The sequence below is a fragment of the Thalassophryne amazonica genome, chromosome 12 (assembly GCF_902500255.1).
Source record: "Thalassophryne amazonica chromosome 12, fThaAma1.1, whole genome shotgun sequence".
NCBI lineage: Eukaryota > Metazoa > Chordata > Actinopteri > Batrachoidiformes > Batrachoididae > Thalassophryne > Thalassophryne amazonica.
In genome coordinates, this window is record NC_047114.1 from 49980864 (window position 1) to 49999366 (window position 18503).

General features: G+C 42.2%; 1 protein-coding gene across 3 annotated transcripts in view; it reads right to left on the reverse strand.

Annotated features, from left to right (window-relative positions):
- rnf220a (ring finger protein 220a) overlaps positions 1–18503 on the reverse strand; it is a 507503-nt gene that overhangs the window by 44298 nt on the left and 444702 nt on the right. For all 3 annotated transcript variants that reach the window (XM_034183510.1, XM_034183509.1, XM_034183511.1), the window contains exon 8: positions 7910–8039. In XM_034183510.1, the coding sequence (XP_034039401.1) occupies positions 7910–8039 (130 nt within the window). The remainder of the gene's footprint in view (positions 1–7909; positions 8040–18503) is intronic.

Here is an 18503-nt window from a genome sequence, read left to right on the forward strand (position 1 = left end):
CATGATCATCTTGAATGACAGTCTAGTTGCACCAATCGACCAAGACCCATGATGTCTGGTTACCATAGCAATTATCAGGGTCCCTTATGAAGAAGATAGGTGGCAAGTCAAAGGTCATCTTTCTGCCATTTACAGGTCAGAAAGACATGAAACAACTATCTCTGAAGTGCTTTTACAAAGCAAAGATTTCTTCCTTCTCTTCTCAATCCCTATGGACCTTCTTAACCCGTCACAATCCTCCCTTTTCCTCCTTGATGCCTCAGGACATGATAATATCAAATCTGCTAATCCAAGTCTTTCCTTTTCTTAAGGAAGGAGGACCACAAACTTAAGTGTGGTTTTTTAAAAGATTTGCTGTATTTACCATATTATTTAGGGTGTAATTCTGCGTTCACACTGGACACCATGCGATACCACAAATTCGCGTCCCTTGCCTGGCGGTGGATGCACCACCGTCGCCCGGTGTGTCGCTCTGCTTGGGCGCAAAGTTTCGCTGCAAAAACTGGCCCTAATGCGTCATCAAATAGGAGGAGCTTCCATTCCGCTCGCTGTCAAGTCAACATGGCAGACCTTGATCACACGGAACAAGTTGCTGTGCTCTATTTGTTGTGGAAAGCTGACAAACGTCGCCAGCAGCGCCATCCTGTCCCGTTCACGCATGCACATGCAGGGCTCGACATAGCCATTTGCACGCTGGCCCGGCACCGATTTGTCCCACTTTCGGGCCACTACAATTTATCCAATGATGGCCAGCTTGGGCCACTACAAAAATACGCAAAATTCTATTTATTTTACCATATTTTACGGCGGCAAAGTTGAATTTCTTCACATCTCTGTGTCATCAAACTTCACCGAGTCCACCATGTTTGTTTTGGTCTTCATCTTCATTTGTTTTGGTCTTGTACCACAGAGCACATCTCGCATCGGGTATCGTTAAGAAATGATTCGATCCACCGATATCAATAGTCTTTTTGCTTAACAATTCCCTTATCGGTCCTTCAGAGCGGCAGTTGTTTTTGAGGGTCGTTGTAGGGAAAATGATCATTTCTCTGCAGAGCGACTGCACTTTGACGCGTGAACCAATGAAGCAATGATTCGATCCACTGGGTCACTGGACTTTATCTTAATTTTTTCCCGCAAAAACCCTGAAGAGCATATGCCTATGAGTAATATATACCCTTTTATGTTAAACCAACCTGTTATGGTCTTCTGAAACAGTTGACAGATGTATTTTATAACTTAAAAACAGGACAGATGCTAACGTGTTAGCATGTCTATGGCGTTTTCAATGTTAAAGTTGGCATTAGTTGTTGGCATTTCAGCATGTTTGTGTGCATTTGTTTTCTGTAAAATAATTAATGGCTCAGCGTTTGTTGTCGTAAAACAGTCTAATGTATTAAAAATTGTAATATTTTTAACTGATTTCTATTTATATATTAATAATAATAATAGCAACAACAACAGCACTAATAGTAATAATAACTCTTCAGAAGCGGCAAGTCCACTTCTTAACTCCTCTCAAAGCCATTAAAACATGTCAACTGTGACTGTGAGTCACTTTGTGCAGATTAAAGTCGCTAAGTGGGATCTTGTCTTGTGGCAGTCAAGAAACGAGAATCGTCCTCTGTTCTGCTGGCACAGCTCCAAACACTGAGCGGCTCTCTGCCAAGACAGAGTCCGGTCGGAATTAATAACTTCAAAACGAATTGCCGCTTTAAATAAAATGACACCTCTTTCCAAACACTGTAATACAGAAAATAAACTACAATCGACTAAAACTTTTTTTTTCTTCCCAAAATGAGACGTCATGCATTCTTTATGAATTACACTGATGCTGACGTGAAGCACAGCCAGCTGCAAGAGCTCAGCTCAGAGGTATGGAAAGACATTCATGCCAATAATGTCTGAAAGGAAATGCTTTTGACAAAAACAACAGATTTTGTTTATTTCTATTTATATTCAGAGATCAAGGAGCCACAATGTAGAGTTTATTTATGTCCAGAGTTTAAGGATCCAGTGACCAATTTCATATTTATTTACATTAAGACTCAATAAAATGTTGTTGACATAGAAAACCAGCCTACTTTTAGTACACAGAAAATTCACATGCGGTATCGATAAGGAACCGGATCGATAATGGTATCGATATCGATAAAATCTTATCAATACCCATCCCTAACCACGTTCCATGCTCCCTCAGAATCTCGCGCATACTGAAATGTATGTTGTCGATGCGTGGAGAAGAGAGGTCCTGTCCCAAAATGGCCACAGAAATGGCCGTGGCTTTGTCATGACCAAGAGAAGAATAAGGTTTTCTGCCGAATCTGCAGGGCCTATCTGTCATATGCTGACAAGTAAGTAAAGTATATGCTTGGTCCTGGTAGACCCTGGCTGTTTTGAAGCTAGTTTAAAAGTCTAACCAGCTTGCCTTTGTGGAAACACCACAGTGACAACATTAGCAAAGGAGCCAAGCATATTTTTTTTTCCAATTTTTAGATCTATAACTCCAATCTAGACAAGGCATACTTTTTAGTTTTGATATGGACCTACATCTGTATTTTACATTTGACTGTGAGTTAGCCAACTCTGAGGGTTGCTTAAAAAATACCCTCTAAATTTTATGGTAGTCACGTTATTTTTTTTTTACACTTGAGAACGCCCTCTGATGAATTCTATTTTTTTTTTTTAACTTCATGGTCCATAGGCTATTTTATGTTTTTCTGGATTGGTTTATATTATACAGGCAGTTTTATTTGCAGGATTTCAAGGTGGAATATCATGAACTCTCGCGTGCAAAACCATGGGCCAGTGCTCCTACACTGTGGGCCACTAACTTCTAAATTCTACTGGCCCACAGGGCCAGTGGGGCAAATTGGTTTATGTCAAGCCCTGACATGTGAACATAAAACCTGGCTCCCCTCCAACTCTGTCATAACTGTGTGATAAACCAGTCACCATTTGTTTTATTATACATCTGTGTAGTTAATAAAATTATCTTCACGGAGGATTTGTTCATGCATGCACATGTGAACAAAGAAAAAAAAAATGGCTGCTGCTGCAGTTCCTCACTCTCTCTCCCCTCAAAGTCTGACACAACTGTGTTAAATAAAGGAGAAAAGGGACATAAGTCCTGCTCACAGGCTGACTGCCAGAGACAGGATATGTCCACATCAAGTATAAACTTCAGACATCTCCACGTCACTACATATCCAGTCCCTGATTGGTCATCGCAGCGCGACAAGATGAAAAAGTTCAGATTTTTCAACTTGGGGAAGAGGACAATGCGACAACGCGATATGGCGCCACAAATGCGCCAATCGCTCAAAATTGCTTTATTCGCATTCATCGTGTCGCATTGCGTGGCTTGGACTTTTGTGGAGCCACAATGCATCCTTCCATGATTCAAGATTCAATACTTTATTGCCATGCAACCAATGCAAGTTGCTAGGGATTTGTTTCAGTGTGCTCGTAAACAAGAGACATAAAAAGCATAAGCATACACACAATACTCCACATAAAATCATACACATTATATCTGAATAATAATAAATAAAAAAAAAATAGACCCCCTTAACATGAGTCAGGTTAAAGTGTCAAGTGCAAACATAGACTCAGCAGTGGCTTGTTAAAGTGCTAAGTGCAGTAGTACAGTACGCAGCAGTTACAAAATGGACATATTGCACTAAAATGCTAAATAAATAAATATATAAAAAGATAAAAAGAAATACAACAATGTATATGAGATCAGTCATAGTCATAAAAACCTACTTTCATAAGGTGCTGGTGCAGGGCAGGAGAACTATTTAGGTGCTTAATGGCTCTGCAGTAGGTGCTGTTGAGAAAGCGTGATGTTTTAGTGGTTATCTCAACCTTTTACCTGATGGGAGGATGTTGAAAAGGGAGTTAGCTGGATGTGACTGATCTAGTAGGATCTTCAACCCTTTCCGACAGATACGTGTTTCATAAATAGTAGTGATGGGAGGGAGTTCACAGCCAATGATCTTTGAGGCTGTGTGGACTATCCTATCCATCTGCATCCTTTGTTGAGCAGTGGAGTTGCCATACCAGACAGTGATGGAAAAATGTCAGGACACCTTCAATAGCTGCTTGGTAAAACAGCAGCATCCCCTTACTGGCTACCTCAAACCTCCTCAGCTGGCGTAGAAAGAAGAGTCTTTGGTGTGCTTTTTTGGTGATGCAAGTAAGGTTCTCATCCCATTTCAGGGAGGAATCTATCGTAGTGCCCAGGAATTTAAAACTGTTCACACGTTCCACCTCCAATCCATTAATGTGCAATGACAGGGATGCCTTCTTTTGTCTGCGAAAGTCAACCACTAACTCCTTGGTTTTCGCTACATTTAACTCTAGAACATGAATGTGACACCACTATATGAGTGAGTGGACCTCATTTCTATAGGCACTATCGTCCTCACCAGAAATTAGACCCACTAGTGTAGTGTCATTTGCGAATTTAAACATTTTCACAGTATCAGTTTGTGATGTGCAGTCATTTGTGTACAAGGAATATAAAACAGGTGACAACACGCATCCCTGGGGAGCACCAGTGCTTATATATTTAACCTTGGAGGTGTTATTGTGGATTTTGACCACTTGGGAGCGCTGTGTTAAAAAGTCAAGTATCCAATGACAAAGGGAACTATGAATTCCCATTTGCTGCAGCTTATAAAAGAGTTTGCTGGGTAAGATTGTATTAAAAGCAGAACTATAGTCTATCAAAAGAACCTTAGCGTAGTTGCCTGGGGTCTCAAGGTGTTGCAGGATGGAATGTAAACACATGGACACAGCATCGTCAACAGACCTATTTGCCCTGTATGCAAACTGACCAGAGTCCAATCTGGCCAGTTTAGACAGGCGATCACATACTAGTCGCTCAAAGATTTTCATAACCACGGGCGTTAAAGCAACAGGTCTGTAATCATTAAGGCAGCTAATATTTGGTTTCTTTTCCATAGGGATTACATGGCAACCTCTCGCCGCCATCGCTCGCGTGGCATCCGGTGTGAACGTGGCATAAGTCGCACTGGAGTATAAGATACACCAGTCAAAACATGTCTCTTGAAGAGTAAAAGCTGGAGTACAAGTCAAACTGTTTTTTTTTCCCTTCAGTATATGAAAATCACACTGGACTCTAAATTGGAAAACCTCCTAAACTAAAAAAACAAAAATCAAAACAACTGTCACTTATTTATACGATATTTGTATGTGAGTCACATACTAACCTATACATTATGATTACTTCTTACATGTAAGCTGTTGTTTAGGTAACCAAGGCAATAACAGAATAATTTACATAACGCTCACTGCATTATACAGTGTGTCATAGCTGGTATAAGAAACTAATCTTGACTTTTTTAAATTAAGACTATAGGATTTATTCTGCAAAGTTACTAAACTCATTATTTTTAATGTCAGAAAGCAGACAGACTCAGACTGACAGACAGTCCACTAGACAGATAAAGAAAGCTGCGTGTCTGTGCTACACAGGCCCTTTAAAGCTGGCTAATCTGGTGAGAGACACAGGGAAGTCTCGCCTCACACTGTGTTGAATCATAAACGGATCTTGTTCGATTTTTTCCCCCTCCATGGCCCCCTCCTTGTCCTCCCCCTTGAAAGGGCCGGGTGCCTCTGTCTTTCTTCTTTACACACTCAAAGGAGAGTAAGGATGGTGAGACTTCACAGATGGTTAGGCCTTCTCTTTATGCTGCCTGCTGTGGACACCCCCTGCAACATCACTCTATCCATCGAGCCAGCCGCTTACTCTCCAGAGCCTGGTGGATTCAGTGCTATGAGTCAAGAACCACTGAGGAGCTTTCAAGATGAAATCCACCTTCTATGACTTTTGCAAAATGGAAGTGTGTGTGTGAAGTTCTGCTCCTGCAAGTATGTGTTTCAAGTCCATCTCCCCATGCCACTTCAGTTATCTGTGTCACATCACAAGGTGCCCTATTAGAGCATGGCAGAAGGGTTCTGTGTTTGCTCATTTAACAACATGAAATAGAGAGACAGACAGAAAGATCATCAGGGAGCTCGATGGATGGGTAAAAGAAGCTACACCCAACTCAATGTGCTGCACTTTGTGTGGTTAAACTGATGCTCTTCTCTTTTTGCCTTGCAAAGAGAGAGACGAGGAAAGGGGAAGATGAGACTCAGCGTGTCTTTTTAACAACAAAATGAACATGTAGAGAAGGCGGCGAGAAGGAAAAGAGACAGACGATAGCAAAAGCAGAAGCAGAGCCAAGATAGTTTGAAAGGTCCTTTTCGAGATGAGAACAGCTCTTTACCTCCAACTGTGCGCATTATTCATGGCATGCATCACTCAGTGATCATTATGTAGTTTTGGGTGAGGAAAAAAAATCTCACAAATAATTAATAGATTCCAAAGCCAATCCTTGTGCCATTAACTATACCTCTTTGTTACTACAATGACTATGCTATCAAAAATATCTGAGACACAGATGTTATACATTAAATATGTGAAGGATTTTCTCCTTGGTCTTTTTGCTTATTCCTGGAGTTAAGCATCACCACAGTACAGTATTTTCTTCAGTATAAGTTGTGTGCAAAGGGAGCTGACCCAAAAGGCAAAGCTCTCGATCTACTGGTCAATCTTCTTTCCTACTCTCACCTATGGTCATGAGTGTTGGGTCATGACCAAAAGAACTAGATCGCGGGTATAACCGGCCAAAATGGGCTTATTCAGGAGGGTGGCTGGTGTCTCCCTTAGAGATAGGGTAAGAAGTTCAGTCATCCGTGGGAGGCTCGGAGTAGAGTCGCTGCTCCTTCGCGTTGAAAGGAGCCAGCTGAGGTGGTTCGGGCATCTGGTAAGGATGCCTCCTGGGCGCCTCCCAAGGGAGGTGTTCCAGACACGTCCATCTGGGAGGAGATCCCGGGGAAAACCCAGGACGAGGTGGAGAGATTATATCTCCACACTGGCCTGGGAACGCCTCGGGATCCCCCAGTCAGAGGTGGTAATGTGGCATGGGAAAGGGAAGTCTGGGGTCCCCTGCTGGAGCTGTTGCCCCCGCGACCAAAAACCCGGAAAAGCAGTTGAAGATGAGTGAGTGAGTGAAGTTGTGTGTTTTTGTTATTTTTTTAATGTTTTTATACTACTTTGGGTGGTCCTGTGACTTCTATCTGCAAATTATAATGTACTTGTGCATCGAATTCTATCTGAAGAGGGGGAGGGCCAATGCACAAGCACGGCCAATATTAAGTTAGCCAGATCACCCATTTTAATACAGTGTCTGATTTCCTCACATAAAAAGAATAAATCACTCATTTGTGGCCGTTTCTGTCCTGTACAAATCCTTCTCTCATTCATTAAATGTGTTCCTTGTCAGATGATGTCTGGCAAGTCCATCGGAAAGTTGTGTACGTACTCAAAACTTTGATCAGACATCAGAAAGAGAACTTTATCAGTGGTTGCACGTTTGTTTTGTCCTGTCCTTGTTTGTAGCGTGTGAGCTTGTCCATCATAACTCCAGTAACTCAGACCTGCTTGTTCATCAGAGCGCATCTGTTTCCAATGTGGAAAGTTTCCAGGTCAAACCCACCTCTACCCATTCTCCATGTACATGTAGTTGAGTCAGGAAGAGCATCCCGTGCAAAACCTGTGCCAAATCAACACCTCGGATCTGCTGTGGTGACCAGGAACAGCAGAAGGTACTTACTATGAATGCCACCTGGTGGCAATTGGCCGCATGGATGACCAAGAGTATGAATGTGTTTGTGTGTATATGTTTGTCAGCTCTGTAATAGACTGGTGGCCTGCCCAGCATGTACTCCGTGTCTCGCCCAGTGACTGCTAGGATAGGCTACAGCCCCAACTGGATATAAGCAGGTTCAGAAAATGGATGGATTATATTGTATGGCATAGTTGCGTGTTTACCTCTGAAGCCTCCCTCCAGTAAAGCCGTTGCTCTGATCCTCTTTTGTCCAGCCCACTCGTACTCCTCAAAGCCCCTCCCATTCTCACCATCCATGTCTGCAGAGTCATCATCACCTAATGCACCTTCCCGCTGACACACAGAAATACAGAAAGACATTAATCACAGCAAAAAAGGAAAGAATATTTTAAAATTAGGTTTAAAATGAATGCTTTTATTTTCCTCAGTTCTTAATAACTTGCAGTCAATACTGGAGGTTAAAGTAGTGGTCTGAAGAAAGAGGTGCATTATAGCACACATTATATGTTCCTGTATACTGAACATATAATGTCAAATTCAATTCAGTTTATTTAATTTGGAGCACCAAATCACAACAAAGCTGCCTCAAGGCACTTCACACAAGCAAGGTCGAGCCTTACCAACCCCAGAGCAAGCACACAGGCAACAGTGGTAAGGAAAAAGTCCCTCTGATGATATTGAAGAAGAAACCTCAAGCAGGCCAGACTCAGAGGGATGACCCACTGCTTAGGCCATTTTAACAGTTAGAAGGTCATTGCAAAGCTTTACAAAGGTGAAAAAATAGAAAACAGAATTCAATACAACATAGTAACAAAAGAATATGTATTTGATGAGAAGTCCATGCAGGTGGTTGTGCCACAGGCAGGAGTCATCCAGCAGTCCTCATGCAATCAGCATGGGTTGCAAGTCTGTTGGATTTGCAGGGCTAAAATATGTACATCAGTTGCACATAATCAGAATGTGTCCAAGTCATGTTTCCTTTTCTCACAGTAGCTTACCATCATGAGCTGTGATGATGACCTACACCATGGACCTTTCTACAAACTTATCTTATTAATTGAAGTCATACTGTTGACGAGGGAGGGATGTAATTGAGTGGGGTTGACGGTGCTTTCGAAAATCTGAGGGACAAACGTTGTGGTAGGTGAAAAATGAAAATGCTTCACTCCTGAAATTACTCATTGTTCTTGCATATCGTTTGACCGATACGGCACATCTGGAAAGTATTCACAGTGCTTCACTTTTTACACATTTCTTTATTTCCTTATTCCAAACTGGAGTAAATTCATTTCAAAATTCTACTCACAACACCCCATAATAACAATGTGAAAAAAAAATATATATATATATATATATATTTTAGAAATTTTTGCAAATGTATTTTAAAAAAAAGAAAAGAAATCAAATGTACATACGTATTCACAGCCTTTGTTCAGTACTTACAGCCTCTTCTTGAATATGATGCCTCAACCTTGGCACACCTATCTTTAAGCAGTTTTGCCCATTGCAGTACCTCTCAAGCTCCATCGGGTTGGCTGGGGAAGGTCAGCGCAAAGCCATTTTCAGATCTCTCAAGAGATGTTCAATTGGATTCAGGTCTGGTCTCTGACTGGGCCACTCAAGGACATTCACAGAGATGTCCTGAAGCCACTCCTTTGATAGCTTGGCTGTGTGCTTGGGGTTGTTGTCTTGCTGAAAGATGAACTGTCACCCTAGTGTGACATCAAGAGCCCCCTGGAGTAGGTTTTCATCAAGGAATTTTCTGTACATTGCTGCACTCATCTTTCCTTCAAACCTGACTAGTCTCCCAGTTCCTGCCACTAAAAAACATCCCCCCAGCACGATGCTGCCACCACCATGCTTCACTGCGGGGATGGTGCCTGGTTTCCTCCAAACATGACGTCTGGCATTCACACCAAGGAGTTCAATCTTTGTTTCATCAGACCAGAGAATTTTGTTTCTCATGGTCTGAGAGTCCTTCATGTGCCTGTTGGCAAATTCCAGGTGGGCTGCCATTTGCCTTTTAATAAGGAGTGGCTTCCATCTGGCCACTCTACCTTACAGGCCTGATAGGTGGATTGCTGCATGGATGGTTGTCCTTCTGGAAAGTTCTCCTCTCTCCACAGGGGAATGCTGGAGCTCTGACAGAGTGACCATCAGGTTCTTGATTACATCCCTGACTAAGAGACTCCTCCCCTGATTGCTCAGTGCAGACATGTGGCCAACTATAGGAAGAGTCCTGGTGGAACTGAACTTCTTCCATTTATGGATGATGGAAGCCACTGTGCTCACTGGGACCTTCAAAATAGCAGAAATATTTCTGTATTCTTCCCTAGATTTGTGCCTCGAGACAATCCTGTCTCGGAGGTCTACAGACAATTCCTTTGACTTCATATTTGGTTTGTGCTCTGTGGAACCTTATATGTAGACAGGTGTGTACCTTTCCAAATCATGTCAAATCAAATGAATTTACCCCAGGTGGACTCCAATTAAGCTGTAGAAACATCTCAAGGATGATGAGTGGAAACAGGATGTACCTGAGCTCAATTTTGAGCTTTGTGGCAAAGATTGTGCATACTTATGTACATATGATTTCTTAATTTTTCATTTCACAGTTTTTTGTTGTTTTTATAACACGTTTTGGTGGTGTGGATGATGTGGAAGCTTTTCCAAACCCGGAATACAATACTACTGTACATATGCCACTGTTGGCATCATGGAACCAAAGAAATACAGTAGACATTCAACTGCAACTGGAAACAAGTCGATTACAGATGACAGACTACACCCCATTCATGCAACTAGGGGAATATAACAATTCATGAAATATTCTCTGATAATCCTCTTACCAACTGTTCAACCTTTCTTTGAGTTTTCTGAACAATGCCAACATAGTATAATTATTAGATTTAAAATAAAACAAAATATGAAAAAAATTTGGCCCTACAAAAATGGTGAAAACCATTTTTATTAAATAAATTGTGAAAATCAAAAAATATTTTTTATATAAAAAATTATATATTAGGCATGTGAATCTCATCACCGATTCGATACGCACCTCGATACACTACTAGCGATACGATACATATAGCGATACATGACAATACAATGCGATACAATGGGTAAATTGTATCGCACTGTATTGTACTGTTCCTGATTCAATGCGATTTGATGGCGATTCATTTCCTCACAATGTGATTAGGTGAGATACGATTAGGGATGGGTATTGATAAGATTTTAGCAATATTGATGCCATTAGTCATTACGCTTACCGATCTGATTCTTTATCGATTCCATTATCAATACCTCTTGTGAATTTTCTGTGTACTAAAACTAGGCTTTACAGGTTTTCTATGTCAAAAACATTTTATTTAGTTAATCTTAAAGTAAATAGATATGAAATTGGTCACTGGATCCTTGATCTCTGGACATAAATAAAAATCAATAAAATCTGTCCATGGTCACGGAATTCTTGATGTACATGGTGGATCTGCGATCTCTGGACATAAACAGAAATAAACAAAATCTGTAGTTTTTGTCAAAAGCATTTCCTGTCAGATATTAATATGACACACCAGGATATAATTCATAACAAAAAATGTGGGACGTCTCATTTTGTAGAAAAAAAACACGGTTTTGGTCAGTTTTAGTTTATTGTTCGTATTATAACATTTGAAAAGAGGTGCCATTTGATTTAAAATAGCGATTCGCTCTGAAGTTTTTAATTCCGACCGAAATCTGTTAGTCCCACAAAGCAGGATATTATTATTACAACCCTAATTCCAATGAAGTTGGGACGCTGTGTGAAATGTAAATAACAGAATACAATGATTTGCAAATCCTCTTCAACCTATATTCAGTTGAATACTGTTGTGTGGGCCGCTGAAGAGGAGGTACTGCTGGCCCACCACCACCAGAGGGCACCCTGCCTGGAGTGCGGGCTCCAGGCACCAGAGGGCGCTGCCGCCTCACAGGAGCAGCCGGGGTGACAGCTGACACTCATCACCTATGACAGCTGTCACCACTCATCTGATCTGCATCGGTATATCAGCAAGACGTCATCTCCACCTCTTTGCCGAGATATCGTTCTACCGAGGAGGTAACGAACTCAGCCGTTGTGTTGTCTTTCAGACAGTGAATTTGTTGCTTGTGTTTTGACAGTGGTTGGTGAGTACTTGCAGCTGAAGACTGTACTGAACCCTTTTTGATAAGTACTCACATTTTCCTGACAAGAGGTGGAGGTGGTTTTTTTCACCATCGTGTTGCTGGGTGCAAACGCACCCACATCTAACTGTTTTTGTTCCTCGCCAGCAGTACCAGATCCGACAAGCGGAGGCAGTGGCCACCTGGGAGTTCGGGACTTGGCGGCTCCAGTATCCCCGGGGTTCGGTGGCGGAGGAAATCATGTGGTTCCGGTTCTGCTTTGGACAGACGTCTTCTATCTTCGAGCCTGCCCACAGGACACCTTTGTGAATTGACTTTATTATTTTCTATTGTGATCTGTCGTGCTTGTTGTGCTTATTTCACAACAGTAAAAGTGCTATTTGACTTCCTCCATTGTCCGTTCATTTGCGCCCCCTGTTGTGGGTCCGTGTTCCAACACTTTCACAACAGAATACGCCACAAAGACAAGATATTTAATGTTCAAACTGATAAACTTTTTTGTTTTTGTGCAAATATTTGCTCATTTTGAAATGGATGCCAGCAACACATTTCAAAAAAGTTGGGACGGGGCAACAAAAGACTGGGAAAGTTGGTAAATGCTCAAAGAACACCTGTTTGGAACGATCACCACTTTATGAAGAACTGCATGAAAAAAAATCTCAATTTCAATTGCAGGGAATTGTGGGATTCCACCATCGACAGTCCACAACATAATCAGAAGAATCAGATAATCTGGAGAACTTTCTACACATAAGCGACAAGGCCAAAAACCAACATTGAATGCCTGTGACCTTCGATCCCTCAGGCGGCACTGCATTAAAAACCGACATCATTTTGTAAAGGAACTTACCGCGTGGGGTCTGTAACACTTCAGAAAACCATTGTCAGTTAACACAGTTCGTCACTACATCTACAAGTGCAAGTTAAAACTCTACCATGCAAAGCGAAAGCCATACATCAACAACATCCATAAACACCACCGCCTTCTCTGGGCCCGAGCTCATTTGAAATGGACAGATGCAAAGAGGAAAAAGTGTGCTGTGGTCTGATGAGTCCACATTTCAAATTGTTTTTGGAAATCATGGATGTTGTGTCCTCCGGACAAAAGAGAAAAAAGACCATCCAGATTGTTACCAGCGCTAACTTCAAAAGCCAGCATCTGTGATGGTATGGGGGTGTGTTAGTGCCCATGGCATGGGCAACTTACACATCTGTGATGGCACCATCAATGCTGAAAGGTACATCCAGGTTTTGGAGCAACACCTGCTGCCATCCAAGCAACGTCTTTTTCAGGGACGTCCCTGCTTGAACAACTGAAATCATACATCAAGCAAGAATGGGAAGGAATTCCATCTACAAAGCTTCAACAATTAGTGTCCTCAGTTCCCAAACGCTTATTGAGTGTTGTTAGAAGGAAAGGTGATGTAACACAGTGGTAAACATACCACTGTCCCAGCTTTTTTGAAACGTGTTGCAGACATCCATTTCAAAATGAGCAAATATTTGCACAAAAACAATAAAGTTTATCAGTTTGAACATTAAATACCTTGTCTTTGTGGTATATTTAATTGAATATAGGCAAATCATTGTATTCTGTTTTTATTTACATTTTACACAATGTCCCAACTTCATTGAAATTGGGGTTGTATTATTATTATTATTATTTCCTTTACCTGATGGACAACTTCAGTTTACGCACTGGCTGTTGCTCATGTCAGTGGATTTACTGCTTCTGAAAATCAACGAAGCAGAGAAGCAACAAAGCAGCGACAGCGGGTCGAAGCACTGCTTTGCTGCTTCAAGCTCCAAGCAGACCCACTGAAGTCTGCAATCAACGTAGAGAAATAATAATTTTCTCAATAAATACACTCAAAAAGAACGGCCGCCCCGGTGTTCAAACGTCTGTGGTGCATACAATGTGCCTCGGAATAAAATTGATGCAAGCAGGCAGCAAGCGATGCAACACGATTCAACCCATCAACTGAATCGATGCATTCGCATCACGCATGTTTGCATCTAGATATCGATTATTATAGTCACTTACTGAGGCGTTGCTGGGCCGGTAGCGTAGATTTACATTTATGCTACCTGGCTATACCCGCCCGCAGTATACAAGGTCTGTCCGTAAAGTATAGGTCCTTTTTATTTTTTTCAAAAACTATATGGATTTCATTCATATGTTTTTACGTCAGACATGCTTGAACCCTCGTGCACATGCGTGAGTTTTTCCACGCCTGTCGGTGACGTCATTCGCCTGTGAGCACTCCTTGTGGGAGGAGTCGTCCAGCCCCTCGTCGGAATTCCTTTGTCTGAGAAGTTGCTGAGAGACTGGCGCTTTGTTTGATCAAAATTTTTTCTAAACCTGTGAGACACATCGAAGTGGACATGGTTCGAAAAATTAAGCTGGTCTTCAGTGAAAATTTTAACAGCTGATGAGAGATTTTGAGGTGATTCTGTCGCTTTAAGGACTTTTCACGGTGCGAGACGTCGCGCAGCGCTCTCAGGCGGCGTCATCAGCCTGTTTCAAGCTTAAAACCTCCAAATTTCAGGCTCTGTTGATCCAGGACGTCGTGAGAGAACAGAGAAGTTTCAGAAGAAGTCGGTTTCAGCATTTTATCCGGATATTCCACTGTTAAAGGAGATTTGTTAATGAAAGACGTGCGGGCGGATTGCAGCGTCGGCTCGCAGCCACCGCGACGCTCCGCCACAGGAAAAACACCTCTGTTGGAAGCCTTGAGGACAAGTTGGAACATCTCCAGCTGATAAACAATTTCTCATATACTCACTCCACTGAAAGCCATCAAAAGCCAACTGGATTTTAACAAATGGTTATCAACACGGAGGTGTTTTTCCTGTGCCGCCGCACCGCGCCGGCTGCGTCCCGACGCGCGGACCCGTCCGCACGTCTTTCATTAAAAAAAATCTCCTTTAACAGTGGAATATCCAGATAAAATGCTGAAACCGACTTCTTCTGAAACTTCTCTGTTCTCTCACGACGTCCTGGATCAATAGAGCCTGAAATGTGGAGGTTTTAAGCTTGAAACAGGCTGATGACGCTGCCTGAGAGCGCTGCGCGACGTCTCGCACCGTGAAAAGTCCTTAAAGCGACAGAATCACCTCAAAATCTCTCATCAGCTGTTAAAATTTTCACTGAAAACCAGCTTAATTTTTCGAACCGTGTCCACTTCGATGTGTCTCACAGGTTTAGAAAAAATTTTGATCAAACAAAGCGCCAGTCTCTCAGCAACTTCTCAGACAAAGGAATTCCGACGAGGGGCTGGACGACTCCTCCCACAAGGAGTGCTCACAGGCGAATGACGTCACCGACAGGCGTGGAAAAACTCACGCATGCGCACGAGGGTTCAAGCATGTCTGACGTAAAAACATATGAATGAAATCCATATAGTTTTTGAAAAAATAAAAAGGACCTATACTTTACGGACAGCCCTCGTACATGCCCGCTGTGCTTAAACTGATGACATCATAGCGTGCAGACCAAGAACTGTCCGCAGAGGAAAAGATGAAAAGGCGAGAAGCATGTGTTGGTCCCAATATGGATATTTCGGATGATTTTCTCATGGATAGTACGACAATGAACAGCAGCCAAAGCAGGCAGCTTGATGAGGGCGCGCTGGCGAATTTGGAGAGCAGCGCGTGCCAGCTGACACGACAAAAGTGAAAGTGAGCCAACTTTTTATGTACGAGTTTGCTTGGGTGTCGTGTGTTTTGGAATGACATTAAATATTGTTAATGTGATTCCACATGTTGTGTATCTCAGTAAGTGATAATAATGCAAGTAACATGCATTTGTCATGCGCCCGAGTTGAATACCTGTCATTTTGGGCGACAGCATGGACGTCAGGCCTCTGAAAATGCATACCGCCCTCCAAAAGCATGTTATTGTATTATTGTATTAGTATTGATTAATGTCCGCCTGTCTTACACACACACACACACACACACACACACACACACACACACACACACACACACACACTTGGGCTAGTGTCCCGGTCAAGAAGAATACTTCACTCCTCCTCTGGGGTATGAAGTAAAAAAATATCTGGGAAAAAGCAAGCAACACACACAACTAGTAAACACTGGTAACCAGAGATGTTGTTAGTAACAACTTGGAGCAAAATCTGGTGATATTTCACACAAATGCTTTGCTGAACAGGCAAGACATCACTCATATAGGCCGACTTTTCACTTGTCAGTATTAACCTTTGTTGCAGTTACAATGTTTTTACTTATTTTACTTGTCAAAATGAGTCAGTGGGAAGACTTAACATTGTATCGTAGCTTAAGCTGGGCAAACACTGTACGATATTTTCAATCGTTGTACACAGCTCCACTCAAACTGTGCAACAAAACCGCAGGGTGTAAAAGGTCAGAGCGCACGATTTATGTTCTCACACTATACAGCCTGATGCTCTGATGCGATCTGACTGCTCACAATGAGCCTCATGTATCAACGTGTGTACAGCGATATTTGAGCGTATATGGGGTGTACGCCAAAACGGCTGCGCTACTTGGCATTTATCAATGTGGTCGTTGGCGTACGCTGCACTGAAAATATACACCAGGTCGAGAGGTGGCGTAAATTATACACCAAAATGAACCAGCGCTGGAATCCACATAAAAATGAAAATTGTCAACATGATAAACAGTGCCATTATACAAATCAATGCATATGTTACATAAATAACACTTTCCTGATTATACTACATAATAATCAATACAAATCCCGCTTTTGCGGGATTGCTGGTCTATCGAGCATGATCCGTGGCCACAGCGCTGACCGCAAAGAAAGCGCTGCTCGCCTTTTTCTCCAGAGCCTGGAGCCAGAGCAGCGCTGAGCTCAACTTTATGTGGTGTGATCGTTTTAGACAATGAAATTGATAATTACAACTGTAGTGTTCTCATTCCCTTCACCCGTGCTGCAATTAGGTTTTGTTTTCTCCATTCGTTTGTTACAATAAAATAAATAAAGAAATACATTTTAAAAATAAAGAAAACTGAAAAATTAGGCGTGTCTTATTAATTGAGCGAGCAAATATCCACATGTCAAGAATTATTGACATGTGAAAAGAGAATACAGTGGTCCCTCGCTATAACGAGGTTCACCTTTCGCGGCCTCGCCTTTTTGCTGAGTTTTTAGTCCAATTTTGCATGCCTTTTTTTTTTTACAGTGTTCTGTGTGTCTCTTCTTCTTTGTCTTTTGGCTGTTCCCGTTAGGGGTCGCCACAGCAGATCAATCGTTTCCATCTCACCCTGTCCTCTGTATCTTCCTCTGTCACACCAACCACCTGCATGTCCTCTCTCAGCACATCCATGAACCTCATCTTTGGTCTCCCTCTTCTCCTCCTGCCTGGTGGCTCCATCCTCAGCATCCTTCTCCCTATATACCCTGGGTCCCTCCTCTGCACATGTCCAAACCATCTCAATCTCGCCTCTCTGACTTTGTCTCCAAACTGTCCCACCTGAGCTGTCCCTCTGATATGTTCATTCCTAATCTTGTCCATTCTTGTCACTCCCAAAGAGAATCTCAACATCTTCAGCTCTGCCACCTGTCTTTTTGTTAGTGCCACTGTCTCTAAACCATACAACATAGCTGGTCTCACTACTGTTTTGTAAACTTTCCCCTTCACTCTTGCTGATATTCTTCGGTCACAAATCACTCCTGCCACCTTTCTCCACCCACTCCACCCTGCCTGCACTCTCTTCTTCACCTCTCTACCACACTCTCCATTACTTTGAACAGTTGACCCCAAATATTTAAACTCATCTACTTTCACCACTTCTACTCCTTGTAACTGCACTATTCCACTGGGCTCCCTCCCATTCACGCACATGTACTCAGTCTTGCTTCTACTGACTTTCATTCCCCTAGTCTTGCTTCTACTGACTTTCATTCCCCTTCTCTCCAAAGCATATCTCCACTTCTCCAGACTAGACTCAACTTGCTCTCTACTCTCACTACAGATCACAATGTCATCTGCAAACATCATAGTCCATGGGGACTCCTGTCTGATCTCATCTGTCAACCTGTCCATCACCACTGCAAACAAGAAAGGACTCAGAGCTGATCCTTGGTGTAATCCCACCTCCACCTTGAATGAGTCTGTCATTCCGACTGCGCATCTCACTGCTGTCACACTATTCTTGTACATGTCCTGCACTACCCTAACGTACTTCTCTGTACCATAACGTGTCTGTTTATAAGAATCTTCTCACCCAGAAGAAAAAAAAGCGCCAACAACTACTCATAACTGTGTTTGTCACTCGGAAACAGACACCTGCAGCGAGGTGTGAGTGGAAAAAGGCGCGGCGTCAGGACGAAGAGGCGCTATCAGAGGAACTGTGAAATACTAGTCAGTCACTATTAATAATTTCTTATGTGTCCAACCTCGTACGTTGATCGTTAAAATTAAATTTGTTAGTTCTAAAAGCCATCATAATTATTTATAGTAAAACGTTCTATTTTTATTTCTCAAACAAATGTTTGGGCCTGAAAACAATTTGGTCTTATTTTTCTACTAAGGTTTGAACTTTGAGAGTGTTTACAGACGAGAGAAAAGTGAGAAAATGTTCATGCCTGACTGAGAAAAGTGTATAAAGTGGTTTTACAGG